This window comes from Anarhichas minor, unplaced genomic scaffold (assembly GCF_050575085.1).
Source record: "Anarhichas minor isolate MPS153535 unplaced genomic scaffold, ASM5057508v1 ptg000004l, whole genome shotgun sequence".
Taxonomy (NCBI): Eukaryota; Metazoa; Chordata; class Actinopteri; order Perciformes; family Anarhichadidae; genus Anarhichas; species Anarhichas minor.
This window is the reverse complement of record NW_027466450.1, coordinates 10,297,624-10,323,257: the sequence shown is the minus strand read 5'-3', so window position 1 is coordinate 10,323,257 and position 25,634 is coordinate 10,297,624. Positions and strand designations below refer to the sequence as shown.

Genomic DNA, 25,634 nt, shown 5'->3' with positions numbered 1-25,634 from the left:
CCAATACTTGAAAACAACACTAAGATAAGTGAATGGACCAGAATCTTTGTTTTTAACCTGGTTGTGATAAACTGTAATTAGTCCTTCCTTTGGTAGTCATATTCACATTTGGTGGAGTATGGCTTTGAATTACTGTCTCTAAGTAATATAAGGTAAATATAATCCATGCATCAAAGCTTTTGTCTTTGGGGGCCACAGGGGATATGCAGTAGCTACATAAGGATTGCAGCTCTCGTAGGAGACGTCATTAACTCTTCCCAAAGTGCAGTGCAACACCAGCCATTGTCTCAGCTAAGGAGGGAGTTGTCAAGATAACTTAATGTCCTTATTAGACCTAACGCTGTGTTATTAAATATAATGCTATAGCTACTCACAAGTACTTGGGTTCATTTATTCAAATGTAATATTTAAAAGAATCCCCAAGACAACCTAAATATGTAGATTACATTTTGTGCTCTGCCGAAGATGACATTTAACAACAGAAAAAAAAGATAAAATCACTAAAACATCGGTTCAGTTTGTTTATTCAGTATCCTAAAGTGACATCCGTCTGACTGCAGTGATACAAAAACAAAGTGAGTGTATGGGGAAGGTATTACAGTCGCAAATCAAACTGTTTGCATCATGATTTCTACCACACATTTAAGAGGAAAAAATCTCCCACTTCTTATTTTAATAATGGATATTTATATAACAGATACTTTTCATAATGTAGCTATCAGCTACCAGTAACTACTTTAAAAAGCGCTCCAGTTTTCAGCAGTGAAAGTCTGAACTGTGTGTTTTATATAACAAGAAACCTTTCAGTCTGAAATAGTATCAATATTGGCCTCATGTAACTTTGTGCTCCACTACTAGCTGCATCAGTTGAAAAGTCAACACCAGCAATACAAATGTACTCTTTCTGGATTCCTCTGATAGTCTAATATAATAGATGAAAACTCAAAGTAAGTGGTGTCACAGTAGATCGACAAGGATAAAAGTGGTGGATGTTGCATGTATTGTTCCGGCAGAAGAAACTGCTACTTGTTGACTCTCACGGGGGGATGGCTGTTAATTATTGATTGAATAAGCACAGCGTGAGTGTGACTGTGGCATACAGACTCATTAATCCTATTGTTAGTGTGTGTGTGTGTGTGTGTGTGTGTGTGTGTTCAAAATTGTGTGAGAAAGCTTTTAAAGGTGTTTCAGGTGTTCTCCAGACTAATGTGACAATAGAGATGACACAGTGTTAATTATAGCTCATGATATAACGAAAGGTGAGAACAAAATGTTAATGCTTAAAATCTGTTCTTTTGGCTGATGTGATTATTGACAGAGTTGCTCGATAATTGCACCGTGACAGTGTGCAAGCTCTGTGTGAAATTGGAAATGTATTAAGAACGAGTGAATGTAGTTTCAAAAAGGTAGCGACAGACGCAAACATACAAATGAAAGAATGAAAACAAAGCAAACTAGATAGGTCGAGTGCAGCTCTCCGCCAGGTGTGTCTGCAACGACCACAGCTGTTATTGTGTGATTGAATGACCACAACCCACAATTGGCTAGCACCCCAACACCCCGTCCAGATCGAAAGTGTATCAGACGTGTTTTTTGTTTGCATGTCTCACACACCAGATCTCATTTTACTTGAAGTGCTTATTTAGGCTTCAAGGTTGATGCCCAATATAAAGGCACTCAGCTGTGTCATCACTAGCGTCCCCTACCGGCCGGGGCCTCTTAAGAGTATCGAGTGAGGAGTCAGCAGGCAGTCAATGGCAGCATCAAACAGGCAATAAAAGGTGTTTTGAGAAAGTGTGAGCGACCGCAACTATGAGAGGTCCTTGAGCACGCAGCCATAACTGGCCACCCAATAAATGCCGGAGATAATAATTAGGGTTGAGTATAAAACACCGAGCTCCAGTAAATGCATTGGTAGCCAGAGTTGTTGTCAAAAGCTGTCATACTGAAGGTTGGCATTGAATGCTTGGTCAGATTTTCCTTATTTAGTCAGATAACTCACGATTTCAATCAGAATTTAAGACCTTCTTCGACAAAAACATGGTTAATTTCCTCAGGTTATCCGAAAAGTATCCGTTAGGGTATCAATACTGAAACTCAGGCCGTTTCAAATACCCAGTCGTTCTAAAAGGTCCACAGCGACCACGTCGTTGATCCATCAACCTCGCATGGTCAGCCCTTGTGTGTGTGTGTGTGTGTGTGTGTCTTAGGGGCCTTGTTGAATGGAGCAGTCAGTCCCATGTTGGACAAGTCACCTCCCTGTACCTTATGGCTACAGAGGACACACACACACACACACACACTGACAGAGTTGAACAGATGGGAGTCTCAGTCGTGGTTGATGGAGGTGTTTGTGTGTATATCCCTACGGGCAGGAGACACACACACACACACACAAGCCTTCTGTCCATTACAGAAATCCACAAACACTAATTACCGCACCACAGGGGTGAGAGAGCACTCTGCATAAGAAGTGTGTGTGTGTGTGTGTGTGTGTGTGTGTGTGTGTGTGTGTGTGTGCGTGCGTGCGTGCGTGTGTTTTGGCTAATGATTACCGCGCCGCTGACAGGTACAACACTAATAAACTCCTTTTTGCCGTTCACACGATTCCGCTTTTTTTCACACGTTAAATGACTCTTCTGGATAGATTCATTTCTATTCTCACGTTGGTGGCAGCCCAGCAGGAAGACATTGGTGAATCTTGAAAGTAATGCCACACATGACAGTTATCTCACAGCCTGCTCCAGTGATGGATTTAAAACTCGCAGGCAAGTGGCTGATTATTTCCTTAGCAGCACAACTAGATATCAAATCTGTGTCTACACAATGCAACGATTAATTGTCTAATTAAGTCTAATAGTTCAAAGTCTAATAGTTTCATGTTTTATTTTATTCGAAGAGCCAGCGCTCCGCTAAGGTGGCAGCACGTCTTGTCAGACTAATTCACATTTTAACCTAGAAGCAGATGTTCCCATTTACAACTTGAAAGCTGAAGGTCTTTAATATTTTTTTTGAAGTAAAGTTAGTGTGTTTGTTGAGGAGTGATACCAGAAGAGGTGCACATTAAAGCTACTATGAGGAACTTTAGTTTTGTGTTGATTTCGGTCGTCCCTGTAGATATAAGTGGTGGAGCACCAGAGCCCCCTTAGAAAACCCTTCATTTTACTGCAGCAGTGTCAGACAGTCTGCCCCCGCGCAGTCCATGGTTCTGGTTCTTCAGTGCCTCTGTTCCCTTCAGCGGACCCACGCATTACGGCCTGGGCCTATAGTAGCGCGGTGTCGGTGTCGGATCCCAGCGTGGACTGGCAGAGCAGCAGCGCGGAGCTCTACTCGTGGCATGAGGAGGAGCCGCTGCTGCCGAGCACAGAGCTCTCCACCTCCCACCGGAGCTCCGACTTCAGACTGTGGGTCCGGGTTGGAGGCCCCGCTGAAGTCTGAGCTGAAGAACTTTCTTGTGAACCTGCATGATTTCATGATACCAGCTGATTTTGCGCACTATCCGACCCGGTGGCACCGACTACAAGCATTACGATATATAGAAAGAGACAATCTTCTTGCTGATGGTCTCGTTTACTCATGTAGGTCCTCAGTATTCGATTGAGACTGTTTCATAACCAGTTAAAAGTTTTTACAGTTGGAAAAAGAGTTCTCTTGTGTCTCTTGTGATGGATTTTGTACTGCCAGGCATAACAGGAATAATACAACCTGATTGTTGAGATTCAGGTGGGAGCTTTTTCTTTTAAAAAGAAAGGCCTCTTTCATGCAGCTTGACCCTCCTGCCCCAGGCTCAGTGAAGAGAGAGACAGCAGCCTGCCCCTAGCATTAGCCTCGGTGGCGAGCTCAGCGACCTCCTTCCTCCCGACGTGGAGTGGCAAACCCAGCGGTTGGCTGATCAGGCCCTCCAGCAGCTTCTAGGAGGTCATCCCAGCCTGTTGGCCTGGGGGAAGAGAACAGAGGGAATAAAAACGGGGCGGAAGACAAGCAGCTATCCAGCCTGACACCCTCCCATCGACCTCTGTGTGGTACAAAAATACAACACTTTCTTCACTCACAAAAAACGGAGCCTCTGAACATAATCCAGGAGCAAATTACGTTACTTACCACAATGTTCGTAGCATATAAATGTCATTTTTATGACACAGGGTTTTTCAGGGAATCGAACCGAAGACAATACAGTCACAAGTGTGCTTCTCTCCTGTCTGTCATTTTCTTATTGTCAACCTTTTTTACTCCTTCACCTCTCTTTTTTCTTTCTCCTTTTCTCCTTTTGCTGTCTGTCTTTCTTTCTCAGACACACACACACACACACATACTGCTTCTCTGGGGTGTTATCTTTTATGTCCAAATACAAGCGTTGACTCTGTACTGCTCACTCAGCTTCAGCTTATTGTTAATTATACGCTGTATGCTATAATTGCCTTAGTTTTAATTGAGAGAAATATTAATGTTAAACAATAATGCACTTCCAATTTTGTGGCAACAGTTTGTGGAACGCCCTTTGTTTAAAAAGGAAATGGTTCTCCAAGTTTGGTGTGGAGGAGCGTGCCTGCACAAAGCCCTGACCTCTACCCCAACACCTTTGGGATGAATTGGAACTTATCGCCCAACATCAGAGCCTGACCTCACTCTTGTGGAAGAGTGGGGGCAAATCCCTGCAGCAAGGTGTCAAACTCTTGTGGAAAGCCTGAAACCAGATTAATGGAGGCTATTATAGCAGTAGATGAATGGTTTTAAAATGATCCCAAGTACTCTTAGTCACGTCGTAGAGCTATCGGATCTCAAGAAGCGTAAATGCAGCCAAGACATATTGAAATCAAATTGATCAAACCACCTTGGGAGGTGGTTTTGAGGTGATTTGAGACTCATTCGAGCCAGATGTTGAAAAGATCGAAATGCATCCGTCTCGCCAAGACACATACGTAAGCTAGAGTTCTCTTAAGTGTAACTACGTCAGGAAGTAGTGGTTGGAAGGAGCACTGGTGAGAGAGCATTGATCTGTATGGGCCAGGGAGCGGTGTAAGTTAGAGCCTATATGAAGACGATAAAACTTTTGTCTTGCTTATAGTCAATACTTAGAGTCTTTAATGTGTTAGTTTATGGATAATTCATCACTTGTTAGCTTTTATTGCTAACTGTTAAATGTTGTTCTCTGGCAGCTAGCGAACAGCTCCAGGCACATTACCACCACCCGCCGGACTGGTGGAAGGATGATTTGCATGTAGCCCGGGAAACTAAAGATGGATTGCAATTATATTTGTGATCTGGCCAACGGAGACACATATGTGACTTAGGGTATTAAATCGCCTCTAGATTTTATCCGGATACGAGACAAATGACAAGCGTGTGTTTCCTCATATTGCATCACCACTGATCTCGGTACAGTCATGCAGTGGAGCCTAGGGCTGTTCTCCTCAGTGTAGCGTCTGGGGAGAATCGGCCTCTTTAGTGTGTGTTTAAAAAGAGTAGATATGTGTGTGTGTCTGAAAGCATGTGTGTATTAGTGTTGTTGTAAACACCTTCTCTGGGAAGGAAATAAGTTGTTTTCCTTTCATGCATTCTTCTGTTATGCGCTGCTGTTTGTTTATCTAGATCTTCTTTGAGATAAACTCCCTTTTAATACCCGTCTCCTTCAACATGTTCAGTATATTATGTGTGTGCCGAGCGCTGCAGTGTTTGTTTGGGTTTGTGTGGTGGAGAATGTCAATGTGTCATTGGTTTTACAGAAATGTAGCTTTTGTGTCATCTGCAGGTTAAAAACTATTCTCTTCTTGATTTGAGCCTTTTATTGTACATCCGATCGCACCAATTAATCCCAATTTAACTCTTAATTGACGGCCAAATCCCCTCAGTAACTGTTGCTATTCAAGTTTTTGTTTATAGCACGACACAATGCTGGAGTCAACATTTCCCCAAATCCAATGAAAAATGGATAACAGAGCTGCTGATGTTTAAACTCTGTTGGCATCCAGGATCTGCCTTCACACGGTGGCGAAAAGGCACACAAAGGATGTCCTAGTACTAGTTTCTATATGTAACTCGTAACCCTACAAATAATGCAACTTAGTTAGTTAATGATCTGCTCTTTAGTCTTGGGAGTTACTTCTCACTACAGTAATAAGGCTAGTTAGCCATGCTAACAATTGCAGTTAAGTATATCTCTTACTACAGCCCTATGCATTCAGCTTCTACATGTGGACATCTACAGCACAGTGTAGCCTACAAAGCTCGACAGTCCCGCTGCACCTAGTCGCTGTCGTTAAGCTGTGATTGGACAGTTGCTGTCCAGTCAGGTAGAAATTGATCAATACTGCACTTGTTGTTAATCGAACTTTAATAGGAATTAAGTTCAACATTTCGATCATTTTCAAGTATGGCATCACGTAAAACATGACTTTGTGGAGGGTAAATGGGTCAATGTGCATCTGTCCTTCACATGTGATAAGCGAGACACCACAGACCTGATTTTGATGAAAGTCCAGGGAGTGATGTGTCACACTGGTCTGGCATTTTCAAAATTACTGTGTTTGGCCCAAGGTGGGAGCAGCAATTACCTGGCAAACATTTTAATAACCAGTCATATCTCACATACTGCAGGGGGTGATAAAATGAGACTTGGAGCACATAATCAACTATCCGTGCTCTACAAATTTGTCTCCAGGGCCAACAGTTTGCCACATATTGGATTTTCTACTGTTTTTAGGTTCTACAAAACTAGTTTTACCAGTAAAATGTATTTTTCTTCTTCTCCAAATTAATTTTCTGGTCACTGCCTCATACCTTCATTCAAATATCAGTCACTACAACCGTACACATAAAAAATGCAAATAGACCCATACAACACATTGTATATTGTTACATAACAGACTTGAAACGGATTTGTTCCAGACGTGACACAAGAGGCACACTTTCCAGCTCCTCACTGTATTAGGAAGAATATAATGAAAATTCTGTTCACTTTATATTCAGGAAATTGTTAGCCCCAAGGTGTGTGAGGTATCTGGCATCATTTCAACACAGCGGCACTATGTGTTGACAGCAATGCTGCTAAATCCTCTGCAGAGGCCTAAAAATGCATACACTTGCTCTGCGCAACATTTGTCTCTAAAAATACACCTGTCACCTAACCTTTTATCTCAATTGCTACGTGGGAGTGAACCACAGAAGGACGTCCTATTCTCACGGAGACTGTTTTTCTGGTTTAGGATAAGATAAGTTTCTAAAACAGCAGCATATGAGTGCTGCAACTTAGTGGTTCCTAACCTTTATGGATTGTGTTGTGTTAGGACATGAGACCAACACAGATTATGTTCTAATCTTAATGCAGATATGATAATGATTTTTATGTCTCAGAATGTTACGTTTTAGGGACTTTAAGAGGCCTATTTTTTTTTTAAGAAAAAGCACATAAAAGTAGAAGAAGAAAATAAAAATAAAAAATATAACAGAAAGTCATAATAAATGTAGAATTTTGTGGAACAGAATTGTTGTTGTTTTTCCTTCTTTTTTATCCTTTCGAACATTTTGTCACCACTGTTATTTTGGCTCCCTTTTGGGGGTCCCAGCCCCCAATTTGGGAACCAGTGCAAACCAGCAATACCAGAAGCTCTTCACAGGATGAAAGTCATCCCTTGTAGGACTTTAGATGGATCAAGAGTGACAAAGACGTTTGCACTGTATGGAACATCATCATCGCTCCTCACCATCTTGAGGAGCATGAGGCTTGTTTTGATGCATTTAAATCCTTTGTTAGTAAGTGTATGTTTGTAATGTGTATTATTTTTCAGAACATCCCAGCGCTGCCTTGCGGTAAAGCCCTCTACTCCTACGAAGGAAAAGAACCAGGCGATCTCCAGTTTTCAAAGGGCGACATCATCATCCTGCGACGCAAGGTGGATGACAACTGGTACCACGGAGAGCTCAGCGGCTGCCACGGTTTCTTGCCCGCTAGTTACATCCAGTTGCTGCGTCCCCTGAGCCAAACTCCACCCCAGGGCAAAGCGCTGTACGACTTTGAGGTCAAAGATAAAGACCAGGATAAAGACTGTTTGGCCTTCAGCAAGGTATCACACACACACACACACACTCACATGAGGACACTGTTTTTATATCGGACACAGAACACATGTATTGTGTGTTATGTGGCTGGGCAGGCCTCATGGATGAATCGGTGTAAAGAGATTAGAGGGATGGCTGAATTTACAACAGCATAAATACCGTAGTGGAAGAAAACACTTATCCGTGGTGTTACACCAGGGTGGTTCATTGTAGGACACTAATAATTTATTACGACTGGCTCTACTCTTCAGATTGGTTCTCAGAATTTAAACTTCAAGCAGGATTAAAAGTATACATGCTCTGCATGGTGCATGTTTCTGCAAACATGCATAAAAAAGTACTATTTTTTTACTAACAATCATTTGTGTGGTTGTTTGACATACGGTGTCAATGTATTTGTTATTGACTAGTAGTTCCATATTGTTGCATGAACATGAACTTTGCCACACAGTCCTGTGGTCAGCTGAAAGACTTTTAAGTGAGTACAATCTGAACAGGCCTTTTCTTTTTTGTGTACAGTGACTGAGGATTATACATATCCTGACATTAAATGAGTTGGTAATTGCTTTGTTGTGCCTTGTTTTAACACTTTTTAAGCAAATTATAGTTTATAGCATTCAAATTCTTCCATTTCTTTACCAAGAGGTTGGAAGAAACAGAACCCTAAAACAGTAGTTCAACCACCATGTAACTCAAAAACTCCACATACTTAGAGTATTGTAACTGGAAGGTTATGTAGCTATTTGCTCTCCATCTAGGAATATTGTGAGTATTATTTATTGTGTAATACATTATGTCTGCTGACTGTGTACTGGCCATTAAAGTGATGATTTCTCTGGTGGGACATCTGATATCAAAGTAAGAATGATGAATATATTTTCACTAGCCGTTGTGAGGGAGCAACCTCCATCTAGATGTCTCTATGGGTCCACTTGGTTCTTAGTGAGCAACACCAACCCAGAACCCAAGTTGTTTTATTTACTTGTATTCAATGTAATCCTGTGGTGTAGGGTCTCGCGGGGTTGTGGGTCCCAGGTCTGTGTGCCAACATGTCCAATACTGGAAGCGATCGGAGAAAAGTGTGCAGGAGAAAACATACAGGAGATGTAAAGTGTGAAATGGAAAGTGCAAGAAAGATGGAATATTTCTGCTCTTTCTGAGCAAGGCTGCTTGTTATCTAGTAGATCCTAATGCTCGTGCCAGTACTGGTGTCTTCGGGTCACCACTGGATTGGTTCTCCTTCTGCTTTTGAAAAATAATTCATATAAGTCGGACTTGGATCGGTATTCTATGGGTCTTTTCAGAGTGGGTCCAAATTCATCTTAAACGTCATCCCCATTTTCAAAAGTATCTCATAAATTATACTTTGAAAGGGATGGACAAGATGAGAGAAGACACTCATTCCTTCAGAAGTGTGCATCCAGGTCGGGTGTGGTGTAAACAGTCATTAATATTCTGCTCCTCAAAGCGTATCATTTTGTTCCTGCTGTTACACAGACTCATTTGTGCTCGGCACATCCACTCTGTCTCTGCACTGTAATTGTGTGTCTGTGGCGGGGGAAAGATTATTAAATTACGGTGTACTGTACACTTCACTGTAGGTGTTTTGGACTCATTACAGCAATGGCAAGCATAGTCATACAGGCGATACCCTGTCTCAAACACACCGAGCTCTACAGCCGGATTAGCAGATAACGACATTCAAAGTTCACATTATTTTGCGTTTCAGGGCTAAACTAATCAACAGATTAATGTTTGAAGATTACACAAAGCCATACACTCGCGCTGAGACGCGTGCCCCTGCGGTGCGCTGTATGCGTGTTGTCATGCAGAAACCAGTATTTGTGATATTTTGTCTCATGTGAGAAATAATTACTCAGTATGACTAATACACAACAGTGATTTCCCAGCATTATCTCTGCCGTCCCTAATGGTCTAACCAAGACCTTCGTATTCATGTGAGGAGCAACAGAGGGAAAAACACTTTCATGATGAAGTCTGTGTGTGTGTGTGTGTGTGTGGTGAACGAGGAACATATGTTTCCATGTGTGTCGGATATAATATTGCTGAGAATATTAAATGGTGAAAATGAAGGCAACTGAAATGAAGTGAAACCAGTAGTTTCCTATCAATCTAGAAACGTATGCACGCACAATTTGTAGTTAATGAGCTACAACATCCAAGAACACCATTTTAATTTATTAAAATTTTTTTTTACCTTTGGCATCATTCCTTGGTTGAGCAATCCAACATAAGCACATACAAATGAGGAAAGTTTTAGCCGCACATTGTAAGGGCTCAGTTGACCACATCAGGAGAGATTTATAGCTCCGGGTACCAGGTAGCAGAAAAAAACTGTCAGGTGCCAAACATCCACTCACAAAGAGTTTGTGATGCTTTGTGTTAGCCAGTTTCCGATCTAAAGCTTGTGTTTTAGTAACTGGGGAAAACAGAAGACACATTTATTTGTTAGTTCATCCTCTCATTTTATTTTGTTGTTTTTAACACCACCAATTACTAAATTAACTAAAAAGCTATTATTTGGACTTACAATGTGTGAAGGCTCACTCATTTCCCCTCTCTCCAGGATGAGGTACTGACAGTAATCAGGCGAGTGGACGAGAACTGGGCAGAAGGCATGCTGGGAGACAAGATTGGCATCTTCCCCATTCTCTATGTGGAGGTAAACCCACAGACATTACACAGATTCACACAAAGCATTCACATATCGGGCTATTACAGAAATGCTGCAGCTGAAAAAGTGATGTTGCAGAAGAACGCCAGTATTACAGTGTTGTCGTTTATCATACTGCCACTCTTGAGAGTGGAGGCCAAAAACATTTTCTCTCTCGCGGTGAAATCATATCCTGTCTGCGTTGACAAGAAATAAAGTAAATGCTTGTTTCTATGGATAGAAACATTCATAGTTTGATGTTATCCATTGAAAATATGACAAAAATGCTGTTTGGCTTCCTCATTTTTCACGAGTGTAAACTGCCTTATTCAGATTTTTTTTTTAGAGAAGATCGGATGAATCAAAATAGTGTAAAAGAAAGTACTATTCTAATCAAATAATCAATTAATGCTCCCTGGTTTCAAATATACTTGAACTTAAGGGTATTCTGAGCCCGTTTTGTATGTTATGTTTTTACCAAAAGTCCTGCTCAATGATATAATCCATAACTTTTAACTTGATACATTTTGATGCCACCTGTGCTGAGAAGAGCGACTTATTGAGCCTCGAGGTCAGGATGTAACAGAGAAGATGGTTAAAGCCATCAAACCAAGTCCTTCAGTGTCAGCAGAAGTACGTACGTAAGACCGAACGAGTACCGTGTGCTATCTGACCTGGGTTTAAACACATGTTTAATGTGTAAGACATTGCAATTGGACTCAAATAGCATGGTGTGTTCATTATTCTCCGTAAAACTGTATCAGCAGTGAGCTACATGATGTTTTCCGTGTCAGGATGTGATATTATGTTTGACCACTTATCTGAAGGAATGCACAACCAAAATATTCAAATTGCCCCAGAAATATAAATTGCATTATAAATGCTGTTTGAAACTCGGCAGAGGGGGAGTTTTCTTTTAGGGATTTCCTTACATTAAAAAGATAGAAACGCTCAACACCGCAAACATTTTACTGCCTTTCATAGTGCCATGCCTGTCAAGGTTGAAATACAGTTTACTTTAATCCTTGTGCAACTGAAAAACAATTTGCTCTGCATCACATTGAAGGCTTTTAAGCTGTGGTAAAAAGCCATTGGGGGAATCTGGAAAGATGTGTGTTTCCCTCTTTCTTGTCTTTCATGATTTTCTTCTCTTTTCATCACCACACATTTGTAAATACGCTGACTCTCTAATGGCCCTGTCAAAAACAAATGATGAAACCTTCGACAGGAGGCTCACTCAAAATGGGAAGTACATCGACGTATGCGTGTTTGTCGAGACAATAAGACTCTCACAAGAGCCAGATCCAGTGTACAAGTGTAGTACATTCTGTATTCATGTACTGTAGCTTAGAGAAAATCATTAACGTAGAGATTAGAGAGTGAGACTAATGGCATGACTCCTCCTTCATGCTGCATACATTTTATTGCTTTTGATATCCGCATCTGTACAAGTATATACATCAATCACTGTTCTGCTCATCTATAGAGCTTTTCTTTTGTGCTTTGCCAGCCTATAATCATACTGCCTTCTCGAAAACACACTCTTTCTCTCTCTGGGTTTGCTGCCTGCGCGGGCTTGGACTCTTGGCTACCCAATCATATCCCTGAAATTAGCTGTTTGACCAAACGGCTCTCTTAGGTGATGATGATTAAGCCGTAGGCTGAGAGAGGCCCGGGACAAACACACACAGACACACAGGGGTTGCTATTAGATAGAGATGCATCAATAATTTAGAGCTCTCCATCACTCTGACACAGCGGGGGTACGGGGGCATGTCGAGTGTGTGTGTGGGTGGGTGTGTGTGGTGAGTGTATGCAGTGGGAGCTTAATGAGGAGGGCCCAGCTGGACTTCTGCTGATCTGTGCTTGTCTCGCTGGATATAAAGTACCTCTTCTATCTGTTGTCTATTGAATGCAGCCTGCTTGCGTTATTATCTGGATACATAGATCCGTGATGAGGGGCTTGCAGATGACAGGGATGCCGCCAAAATAGTCCAAATTGTTTATTTGGCAGTCGCAACATTTAAAGCGGGTGCTACTGTTTGTTAGGAAAACAGTGCTGGGTTAAACAATGCAAAGGGATGATGGGTGCATGTTGCTAAAGAGACGGGAACAAACCAAGAATAATGCATCTGCAAGTCTTTTTAGAGGCTAAAACACTGCACAGCTGTTTATAATACTATGAGAAGAAGACTTTATAACTCAGAAAAGGATACAGGGACATGACTTTACCCTCTGTCTTGGTCGTACAATTATCAGGTAACATTAAACAGTTTTCTTACACATATTTGATTGCCCAGCACCTTGTATTGCTGGTTGAGTTGTGGCAAAAAATGTTGCCCGACAACCCTGCGTTTTTTTTCTTTTTTGTTGGAGCCCTCTGCATCGGGACCCCTGCTGTGCCAACGCAGTGGTCTCATTGAAGTAAAGGTGGATCTTTTGACCATTACATCCACCCTGACCTCCTCCCTACGCGTACTCAGCGAATGGTCGGCAGGAGCGGTTGCTCTTTGCCTCTAATATTGCTGTAGATGGGTTTACATTGGGGTTAGTTGAAAGCTTGGTGCGTCTCACGCAGGCGCTAAAGGGTGACGTGTGCGTCGGTATCGGACACCAAAGGGCGTGACAAAGTATCGATATTTGACAACCTGGGATCAAATAACCAAATAATTAAACTGCCATTGTGGAATTACATTAGTTTACTGCCAAATAAGGTATTGTTTGTGAGTTAAGTTAGATTTGGGCACTTGTTGGTGGATTTAATGGGTGTGGGTGTGCTTGGAGTTGGGTTTCTTTGGGCTCTGGTGGGTTTGTATCTGTATCTTGATGAGACAAAGTTGTGCTGGAGTTGTTATAAATATACTACACCAGACCTGACTTTGGCTGGGTGTGCTGAGTGGGTTGGAGTGTGCTGTATAAGTATGGGAGTGCAGTTGTGCGTTCAGGTGGATGTGACGTCAGCTTTGATGAGTTTGAATTGAGCAGTAATGTGTTTGAGCAGATCCAAGGTTGATTCATGCAACAGGTGGACAGGCTGAGCATGAATCTGTCTCCTTCTTTTTCTTTCTTTCTCCCCGTTTCATTTTATGCATCTTACTGTCTCTGCAGCAGGAGGGAGTTGGCACACATCTGCCACTGTGTGTGTATGTGTGTTGTGTGTGTGTGTGTGTGTGTGTGTGTGTGTGTGTGTGTGTGTGTGTGTGTGTGTGTGTGTGTGTGTGATTGTGTGCATGAGCATGCATGTATCTTGCTGGCTTACCCTTTTCGCAGTGCAGGTATCAGCTCATCAGCTCGAGTGTATTACCTGGAGAGAGCACCCACCCTCCAAAAGACACAAAGCACAGAGAGAACAGACAGCTCAACACATAATAGATGACCTTGGAGATTTCCTCCAGCCAAAAGCACCAAGAGAAGAATTGTCTCTTTCAAAAACATCTCTCTCTCTCTCTCTCTCTCTCTCTCTCTCTCTCTCTCTCTCTCTCTCTCTCTCTCTCTCTCTCTCTCTCTCTCTCTCTCTCTCTCTCTCTCTCTCTCTCTCTCTCTCTCTCTCTCTCTCACACACACACACACACACCCATACTCCCCTGTCTCCTTTACTGCAGCATGACCGGGCACTATAGCAGTGGAAGTTAAAGAGGACCTGATAAAGCAGTCATTGGTGCGATTGTGTGTGTGTGACTGCGGTATGTACTATGTGGAGGCACAAACTTGTATTCATGGGTAAAAGGTACTTGATTGGTTGCAATACACTATGTTATCGAGTACACAAGTGTGTTGCCTCGCTGACCTTCTGTGTGTGTCTATGTGTGTGTGTGTGTGTGTGCGCGTGTCCTCAACTGAGTTGTTTCTGCAGCATCAATCCATCATGCTTATTAGCATATGAGTTGGCTTTGATTAGCATATCTATTAATATGGAAATGCCACATCACCAATATTGAGCCCAGACGGGTCAGTGCTGTGCACACTCTCCTACACACACACACACACACACACACACACACTAGGAAATGCTCGACTTTGTCTCCAGGGATTGTGCAGGAGTTTGAGGTTACGCTAAGCAGACATGATTACGATGTAAATTTGTTAGAAGGCTGAGGCTGAAGATTTCGCCTGTTATTGTGTTAGTTATTGTGTCCCTGTTTTCACATCGTTAGGCTGTGGTCCGAAGACCAAGTTCAATGACCCACAGTACCTTAGTGACCATGCCCTGCCCCGTAAGATCTCAATGAGATTACACCAAGAATGATTTATGATTCATTTAACACGTACTGTAGGTGTAATATTTGCTTCACATGTTTGCTTTTACTCGGTAGAGAGAGACAAGTGTGGAACACTGCACACAGTGTGCAGAGGTAATGCTAGGTTGCATCCTCTGCAGTAAGACTTTCACTGAGGCATTTCTGAGAAACATCTGTCCCTCTGGTGTTTACGTAGTGTGCATATAGCGTCATGTAAAACGTCGCTGGATTTTACCACTTAATGTTTTGTGTTTGCATACAACGCCTGTCATAAAAGTTGGCCTCAGCTATAATATCACTTAAGTTTAAACATTCAAGTCAACTATTTATTTTAACAATTCATTTCAATTTGGCAGCGTCACTCCGCTCAATTGATGCTCTGGAACAAATCTCAACAAGCTTTGCGCAGACTATTCCTGAGCTCACAAACCCCCTCAGCAGAGCCTGAGATATACAACACGGATGAACATGAGCGCATAAAAGAAAAAAGAAAAAAAATCTTGAAACCACACCAAATGGCACTGCTGAATGAGGGAGGGGAGGTGGAGAGAGTTAAATTGCAAGCAGCAGGTAGTTCGGGAACATTGAGAAGCAATGTGAGTGTTGGAGTGAGCAGAATTAATGAGCGCCAGCCTGCTTTTCGTGCCCATCCAAACTACTGCGAAGCTCTATAATTGTCAAAACACACCGACTGTTTTCCCATTTTACAACCAAGATGTGCTCACAGCCACGGGGCAGAAAATATACAAAATACAGTGGCCGTGATAGCTCATATACAGTATATGGATATATACATCCATCCTCGCTTTTTTACATACCGCTCTGATAAACAAGTGTCGGCTCTATAGCTAGCTGATATGGTTAATGGAATTACAGAGTGTAATGGCAGCTATAGTAGTAGTGATGGACCTGACCTCCGCTACTCCATTAATGCATTTCTTTTTGCGGGTAGTGAGAAATGAGATCAGCACAGATTAAGAAAGCAGTGGTCCCCTAACCCTAAATACAGTATGCCAGACACTAGACACATTTTAGATGATGGTGCTCTTAAGATTAGAAGACGTATTTATATGATTTATATGCGGCAATACTGGATTTGATAAGTGAAATGTTTAATATGATGCTGGGGAACACAAAAGGAAACTGCCAAAATCTCAACGAACTGATGCATTTTCTGCTCTGCCACCTCTTTCAAAATCTTCAACTAATTACACACTGAAACTCTAAACGGCAAGAGCTACTCTTACACCAATCAGCAAAGCTTTGTTATAGGGACTGACACACTTTGCACATCTCACTTTGCACAAAACACCCACCACATTATTAAAATCCAGAGCTGTGAGCAGACCATTAGATACATACACCTAATTGTGTACTCTGAGCTAGAAGGAATGTTTACTTCTTACAGTTATTTGGTAATACTTATATGAGACTGTAATCACCCAGTCTTGACATGCAATTACAATTGTTGAGGATAAAAACACAATACAGCTAAAAGCATGAGATGACAGCTTACAAGCACATTACTTGTGTGGGGTGTGTGTGTGTGTGTTTGTTTGTGCGCGTGTGTGTGTGTGTGTCAAGGATTTTTGGGATTCATTGAATTGTTTAATTAGGGATTTGGTCATTCAATTTGGCACAAGATTGGGTCGATTTTGAGACTGTGAATGACTTTCGTTCTGAAATTCTTAAAGAGAAACCTTCGTGGAGAACCATCAAACACTACTCAGTCCTGATGTAACGTTTAACTTGGAATTATATCATGTCTTATATATAATAAATAACTGAATCAGATTTTACCAAAGAAGAAAATGAGATGAAACCACAATGATGACAGAACAGAACAACCCTGACTCACGTTTGGTTATGTTACGTGTGGGAGTAAGTGAGTACAGGGAAGCTCACTGGACCAGCTGCTGTAAGTGATGATTGTTATGCTGCTGGCTTTTGAAAAGCTGCCAACAAGAACAAGTGAGAGAAGTACTGGAGATCTTGTTATGGATGTGAACCACAGAGGATTTAAATAAAACACCTGAACTTTTCCTCTCTTCTCTCTTGTCTCTCCCCTCGACCCCCCTTCTTTTGTTCTGTCAAACACCTGCTTCTCCGCCTCCTCTCGGCTCAGTTAAATGAAACAGCCAAGCAGTTGATGGAGATCGACAAGCCCGCTTCAACTAACGCTCCAGGTCCGAGCTCCGAGCCAGCCCCGCTGGGCCCCTGCTCTCCTGGCCCCTCCCCCAGCGCTTCCCCGGCCAATGGAAATGGCTCTGGCCATCGGAGAGGCGAGGGGAAGAAAAATGCCAAGAAGAGGCATTCGTTCTCTGCGCTGTCTGTCAGCCAGAGGGCCGCCCAGCTGAACAACAGACACAGTATGGAGATCTCCCACCCGGTCCTCATCAGCTCATCTGACCCCAGAGCTGCTGCACGCATCCAGGTACACACACAAACACGTACATACACACTATAATTAGAGTAATGTGTAGTAGGGGTGGTAATTTGAGGTAGAGATACATGTAAAATACTTCATTACAAGGAAGGGTTCTGCCTTCAAACTTTTACATAAAGGAACAGTGTGTAGCATTTAGTCGGATCTATTGGCAGGAATGGAATATAATATTAATCAGTATGTTTTCTTTTGTGCATAATCATCTGAAAGTGGGAATTGTTCCGATTTTCATGACCTTATAAACCGTTTACATCTACATATTTAGTGGGACCTTGTCACGGAGCCGGCAGCTATGCTTCTACAGTATGGACAAACCAAACACTGGCTTTATTTAGTTATTAATTCATTTGTATTGTGTGATAAAGGGATTAAAAAACAAGTGTAGACAAGCACATGAAGACACAAACAGCTAAGGAGATTATACAAAGTAAAACAAAGACAAGCAACAAATTCAAAGGGGACAAAAGCAATCTGAGGAGAATAACATTTAGACGGATGGGTATGAGAGAACAAAGTCTGGCTCTAGATTGGGCCATTCTCAGCCACCGTAGTTGTCCTACGTGTTTGGCACACGGGAGAAGTTTCAGCAAGATGCTGCCAAATCCTACACACTGCACAGTATAGTCAAAGTACAGAAATATAACAGTACTTGTTTTGAAGATTGAGAAGATTTTAACATTGGTTAGTGGAGATGGAGCTGATTTTAACTATTTTATTTAATGTTTGGTTTAGCGACATATATGTTATAAGATGATCTGTGTAAAATCTCAAAAGGATATGAAAAAGATCTGTTTGTGTTTTTATCTGGTGCTTCTTGGCCAGGGTTAAAAAGGCGTATGTTCTCTTGGGCGGGCTCTAAGCACACATATACAGGACATTCAGTACACATGCAAATACTGTACATTTTGCAAGCCAGAGTTCACTGTGGTAACTTCTCTCCACTGTAGATTTGATTAACTTATTCCCCTATCACCTACTCTGACAGTTCTATGTGACTAACAGCATTCCTGTCTTTGACAGCTGGCGACTGGAGACACATTGCTTTTACATTTATTGCCTCTGGTTGCATTCACACCTGGGTTAAATGTGTTTTTGAATAATACCCAGGACGCACACTGAAAAACCGGAATGGCTGCTGGCGCATATTGCAAGTAATGTTTTATTTTAAATGGAAACCACTCGATCTGTATGTGTGTATCTGTCTGTGTGTCTGTAGGATGCATCCCACCAGGGTCCCTCTCCCTCCTTGGCAGGGGTGCTGGTGCCGCCCAAAGTGGCATCCATAACCTCTGAGCTGCTGGCCCATGCCAAGGTTCAGCTGCCACTCAACATGTGAGTACACCTCAGGGTGCTGTCATTCACTCACCTGCGACCAAGTTTTTTAGTGCAAACACCCGTTCTGTTTTCCAACCGAGTGGATATTCGCCTGAGATCCAAACATGATTTCAGAACCTCCTGGTATAGCGTTAAAAATATTTCCTCTTTTGTGCCCAGAGTTATTGGCCACGTTCCACCACCTCTGCAACCACATTTACTCCTCTGCTGGTCAAGGATCAAATCCCCCTCAGAAAAGAAAAATACAGTCACACTCCGTTCCCTCTGTTGTGTGATGCTGACGGTGCATCAGTGTTTCATAACAAGGCTTTTCAACAGCACAGCCATCGCTTACCCTGTGCATTTTATAGCACAGCCTGTTATGTATGTAAAGAAAAACATTTCCAAATTAGCAACGAACAATAAGGTGCTTAGTCCTTACTAACAAATGCAGTACTGGATATATCTTCAGTTCAGAATATATGCAGCTAAGAATGCTTGTTGTGTCAGCTTTTTAGGGATTTTGGGGAATTTTTCATTTATTTGATAGTGGACAGACAGGAAATGAGGGGAAGGGGGGAGAGAGAGATCAGGATGGCATGCAAAACAACTGAAAAGCAGATGTTACGATTACATGAGCGGCATCTTAAACCCCCTGGGGTTCATCAGGAAGCTTTTTTTTTTCAAATTTACCAAAACTTTCAGACAATACCTGCAAATAGTACAATAGATGGGTAATATGACTCAGTATGAGCACTCAAGACAAACAAAGTGGGCGTTCATAAGCTGCTGTTGGAAGCTTTGCTATTGACTTAGATTATTTCACAGGTTGATCATAGCTTGAATGGATCAAGAGCGGCAAAAAAAACACCTGACACACACTGACAAGCACAATTGAATCCTTGTGGAAGTGTAACCTCACTAGTCACATCCAGATGGTTGGTGAGGCGCCAACGCTGAGCAAGACTGTTCTATAATTTACCTCGTAATTAATCTAGCAGGTAACTGCCAGAAAGATACGGGTATCTTCAAGGTGAGTGTGTGTTCGTACTCTTGTACTTCCATCCTTCTGCGGACCAATCTGAGTTTTAGACCTTGAGAGGGCAGGTTGGGATATTTTTGGAAAGTGAGGACGTTTGGTCAGTAATCACTTCTTCCAAGGTCAGTATTCGGTTTGCGGTTTTGGCAAGGGGCCGGGCTGTTTACTATTAACCGGTGTCCTGCCTGCAGGATGCGAGTCAAATACAGCAACATAGTCAGCTTCAATAATATCACCTTCCAAGCAGCGCTGGGTGGACACACACTTAATACACGCGCGCACACACGCATACGTCCGGAGTAGGTTTGTTCTTCTGATGAGGTCGGACGTTTCCATCTTGACCTGGTAACTATTCCTGTTGCCATGGGGAGACGGGAGATGGTCCCCACATCTGTTACCATGGCAACGGGGAGGCAGCGCATACAGGGCCTGTTTACTCTGTGGCCTTATCGTCCTCTGTCGGAGTCTGGCACTACGTACTACGAATGTCTCCAACAATACTCGACACGTACAAATATTCACATGTACTAAGTAAGATGCTAAGTACTACAGTTATCGGCTTACCTGTTAGTGGGCAGGTAAACAAAGACATATCGACTGCCCATTCATGGGATAGTATATCATTAGGGAGGGAGTAATGAGTCAGTCAGCTTCTGTTGGTCCCATGACCAGAAATGACTTGAATTCTCATAAAGAATATAATAGATCTCAGGCTACATTATTAAAGCAGTCGTACATCTTGTATGAGTCGGGCTATTCTGATTCTGAAACTTTTATTTGTAAAAGGTCATGTGTTATAGTTCACAGTTCATTGCAATATGTCCCAAATAGCCTTTGATTCTCGTTAACGTGCTAATATTTTGGAAATTTGGTCTGTTGATATCTGAATAAAGATTGTAGTTATAGTAGAACATATTTAATGATTTCCATACTATAATATCCCCAAAGGCCTTATTGGTGTTCATGAAAACCAGGTCATTACTGTAAAAGAGGATGTATTCTCAGATAACTTACCTGGTAGATTGAGGCAAGATAAATTATATGTTTACGTTGTTTTTACGATATCTCAAAAAAATCTCAAAAACCTGTAAGTGTGTGTAAGTGAATTCACTTGTTCAGATAAAAACTGTTTCCGAAAAAACACTCCTGGCTTACTCAAATAAGATTGTCTTAACTGGTAGTCATACCTCAGTCACGAAAACTTTGTTGTTGCTGTTTGAATGAAATTCATTTCAGATGCTAAATGAGATCAATTACTGATACCTGACAACAAGCTCTCATATTTACAGTTGCCACCTACAGTTTCTTTCCCACTCTTGGGGAAACGGATGGTATATGGTGGGAGGACCAACCTCCACAGTTTCTCTCTTTGTGCTGACAAAAAAAATAATTTTATAAAGCAAAATATGGTGGTTTCATAAAGCAGTTGGTGGAGCATCAGCAGTGTGCATGCTCTTATCCTTTGGTCCTGTGCTCTGTACATCTCAGTTTAACAACTAAAAATGAAATGTAGTCTTATTTTTCATTTTGTAAAAAATAAATGGCAATAAATACTTGTAATCCCAAAAGAGAATTTAAACTTGTTTTTGATAACTGAAAAAGGAAAGTGTCATGAATATTCCTGAGTCATTTTCTCGATACCAGAGGAGTTATTCACCCTCTGATTCAAGTAAAACAGCATTGGAATTTGGTGTTCTCTCCTTCCTTCTTAACACACTGACAGAAATGTCTACTTGTTTTTTAAAAGATTTACATTCATTTGTTTATTTATTTGCATTTGTAATTGCTTTGCTTTTACTTTGCATAATTCATATTTAGGGTAATCCACATGGGAGATAATTGGTATTTGGGGAACGGTTTCTCGAGATTTCCTGCTGACTTATAATGATTTTGTAATTGGACTGTTGCCTTTGTTCCACAGATATCTGGCTTTATACGCCTACAAGCCCCAGAAGGCTGACGAGCTGGAGCTTAGGAAAGGAGAGATGTATCGGGTGACAGAGAAGTGTCAAGACGGCTGGTTCAAAGGCACCTCACTGAGAACTGCTGCCTCTGGTGTCTTCCCGGGGAACTACGTCACGCCCGTGTCCAGGTCAGTGAGGTCAGGCTTGGGCATGTGGAGGTCGGAGGGTATTGTGGTGGTAGATCTTCCTAGGAACATCACAGCATCTAAATACAGTCACGTTGGTGATATGCAGTTATAGTACAGTATCTCACTTCCTTTGCCCAAGATGGAAAAGGGAAAGTAATCACGTGTGCTGTCAAGGTGTTCCTCTGCAACAAAAACGACCCCTACCTGCTGCAATAGTAGTGTACTGTCAGTGTAAGTTTAGCTAACTCATTCAGGTGAGAGGGCTGGTGGCTGGGTAGTGGTGGTCAGGGAGCTTCTTCTCTTTCTGCATTGCATGTCATTTTCATATGCTGTTGGTATTTCAGACCTTTGCTCCACTTGTCATTTGGTTTGGTCATCTGAACACTGAAGTGCAGTACAATCAGTCTAAGGCCCCTCATTTTGTTACACAAACGCAGCGGTAGCACAGTCGGTGTAATTTGCGTTGTAATTTTTGTTGTAATTTTCCGTGGTAATTCCCTTGCTTCAACTGAACCGAAATGAAGATCAGACTGAGCAGTGTAATTTGCCTGTTATGGCAAGTAATCGCACTCGTGTTTTTGTGTACTCTTGTCACAAAAGCACGCCCCAAAAAAAAGCAACGTTTTGGAGGCTTGAGTTGGCGAAGGCCTATTGTATTCTTCCAGCTTCAGCCTCTGCTCCCCACTGTGCACTGTCAGGATTTTGCTTTCACCAAAATGAACAAAATGATTTGGTCACACCAGCGACAGCATATTCTGAGAAGTACTTACCTGGAAGGGACTGTAAACCACTGTGAACTCTTTTCTAAAACAGTTCTTACAGTATGAATTAGAATAAAAACACATGTTTTACCCATCCATCCCTTTTGGAAAATGGGTTTTCTGTTGTTTTTTGTGAAAATCTGACTTCACTGGTTTAACTTGTAATTAGAATTAGGAAAATAATAGAAATAGCGAACCTGAGGTATTTCCAATTTGATTTAAATCCAATGTAACACACATAACATCAGTCAGTTGATACTGGCTCTGTCTTTGTAATGTTGGACTATACCACATTGTAGATCACTATCGTCATCATCATGAGTTTCATCATCATCATCATTGTTACTTTTAGCATCCGAAACACTGTTATCACCTGCTGTTAAAACCAAATAAAACAAAATAAATTGTGTACTGAAATCATATTTGGCAATTTAATAACCCTCATTATTCCTGCATGCGTGAAAACATTTGCAGTGGCTGTTTATCTAATCTGTATTCTGCTCCATGATGAAGAAAATGAGAGAGAGAGAGGAAGAAAATGAAAGCAAAGGAGAAGTATGAAGAAAATATAAAATGAGGGAGGAAGAGATAATGAGAGGATGAAAACAAAGATATGGTACTGCAGGATAGACAGGAAGGTTGAGTGGAGGAAGAGCGCACCGAATGGGGCGGAGAAAGAAATTGAGAGAAAGGTAGAACGAGTCGGAGAGAGATGTAAAGAAATTGAAATAAAAGATAGTACGAGAAAGCAACAGAGTGAGGCATATAAAGAGAAAATGCTACAAAGAGATGAAACGGCAGCAAAAACAGCAGGTGTCTCTCTGCACTTGATATGAATGGCTGCTTCGTATTCTGCAGTTATGCAATCTGAGAGAGAGAGAGAGAGAGAGAGAGAGAGGCAGGACAGGCCAGTAATCAAATGAGAGGCAATTTGTTATTTTTACGCAAGCATACTCTCTCCTTCTCCCTCCCTCCCCCTTCCTTACCTCCCCCCCTCTCCTCTCCTTTGTCTGCAGTGCAGCTCAGAAATGTTTCAATATGATAATGAGAGGCTGCCAAAGATGCCCACACATGCGCGCACATTGTTGAGTTAGACCGATACAGGCTGACAAACAGCCTGTTTGAAATGCAATTTAAATATTTACATATTTGTTGTGGAATTTATTATAATGATTGACGCAAACACACATTATTTGATTTGATCAGATTCCATATTAGAATTCATTAATGCGCTTGGATTATTATTATTAGTTATCCTGGATTCATTTAAGATTTGTAACATGTTATAGCGGTATACATGCTGCTTAAAGTCTTAAAAGTTACTGATAGCAACTAAAACTAGAGACCATCTAGTCATAGGATGATCACACGAGCCGGAACTCCAAATCGGGCCAAACGCAGAGACTCACATGGTGGAAACATTACCAGCGGCTGGTAAATATCTGTATGGGCAAAGCTCAGCACACACAATAAGCAGTCCGTGTGTTGTCCATAGAAAACCTTTATTCAAAGTATCTGTGAATGGCTTTTCTGTTTCTGGTGGTACACACATGCATGCAGCACACACACACACAGAAAGCCATAACTCTGTATGCGCGTGACAGGAAGTCAATGGGTGGCCATAAGAGTGTGAATACCGCCGAGTCAATAATGTTCAGCTCACTGTTCTGCCATTCAGCACTCTGCAGACAGAAACTTGAGCAGCCTGCAGCTCCATATATGTTACAGTAAGACATCAAGTCATGCTGATCCACCGGTTAGATAATAAAACTGAAATCACTAACTTTGACGGAGGTTTATAGCGCTGTTTGTCCCTTCTGCTCTGCTATTATGGACAAAATACTGGCTTTTAACATTTTCTACTCGACAAGACTAAGACTCTACAGCCATGCTATGTGAGGGTGTACTCAGGCACAGCTTTGCTTTGAGCTACATGCTAACATCAACATGGTAACACCATAAGCAGGTATAATAGAGTGCTGCAGGAAGGTGTCCTAAACCCCAGATATGAGTTCGCATTTTTGCCTTTCTAGTTCCCTTGATGGGTTTTAGATTGCCTCACATAAGGTCTGTGGTTAACACAAGCAATATAAAGCAACATACTTTTTCATCAAAACATGTGATTAGGGCTGACAAAAGCAAAAATAAAAAAATGTCATGTTTAAACAGTTGAAACATTCAATGACAAGCCAATATCCCTCACTCCTCTCTCCTCTGCAGGGCTCCGTTTGGAGTTGGTTCTTCTCGTGGATCATCTTTGTCCAGTCCAGTAGGTGGAGGAGGAGGAAGTGTGGGTAGTAAAATCTCCGACCCTTCGTCCCCGGGGTCCCCGGGGCCCTCTTCGTCTCGTCCCTCCACCCCACTGGTAAACTCTGTGAACAACACCAGTCCCGCCTCCTCGCCGCAAACTGCCGCCGCCCAGCTGAAGAACTGCCTGCGCTCCAGTCAGCATACGGTTAACCAGGCACGCACCTCAATGCAGCTGAGTAAGCAGAAACGTACACACACACAATGTTACAAATACACATAATGGGTTTAATCATTAAGCACCGGATCCATTAAACATTCAGAAGCATCTGTTTTCAGTTTTGTTCCTGTTTTAACAGTCTATTGATCGATCCGGATCACATATTCACTGATTAACATAATGGCACAGCCCCAACATATCATAGTAAAGAAACAATTTATTATCTTCTTCCCAAAGTGGCACTCAAGATAGACATGACTGGGAACTGGCTGACTCACAAGTTGAGCTACAAACAAACATCCTGCTATTCTGCAACAGAAGCAGCCACATTAAAGCCTCCCAATATGGGACCGTGTGAAAGGAGAGGCGCATCGTGTTGCATCCCTCCAGAGAAATGTTAAGCAAGTGAAAAGAAAGTATTTACTTACATGGAGATGTGTCTGTGTCTGGTATTTTATGCTCTGCAATATCCCACTGTGCGATAAGACTCGTTACCAGCCTACAGGAGCAGAGTGCAGATCGTGCATCTTGCAGCAGTTTATCCTCTT

At 42.0% G+C, this 25,634-nt stretch overlaps 1 protein-coding gene across 1 annotated transcript in view; it reads left to right on the top strand.

The window, feature by feature from the left end:
• Window positions 1-25,634, top strand: part of LOC142969185 (E3 ubiquitin-protein ligase SH3RF3-like) — a 76,112-nt gene that overhangs the window by 38,199 nt on the left and 12,279 nt on the right. Inside the window, exons 2-7 of the mRNA XM_076108897.1 lie at window positions 7,785-8,060; window positions 10,643-10,738; window positions 17,093-17,401; window positions 18,630-18,745; window positions 21,688-21,858; window positions 24,840-25,105. Coding sequence (XP_075965012.1) covers window positions 7,785-8,060; window positions 10,643-10,738; window positions 17,093-17,401; window positions 18,630-18,745; window positions 21,688-21,858; window positions 24,840-25,105 — 1,234 coding nt within the window. The remainder of the gene's footprint in view (window positions 1-7,784; window positions 8,061-10,642; window positions 10,739-17,092; window positions 17,402-18,629; window positions 18,746-21,687; window positions 21,859-24,839; window positions 25,106-25,634) is intronic.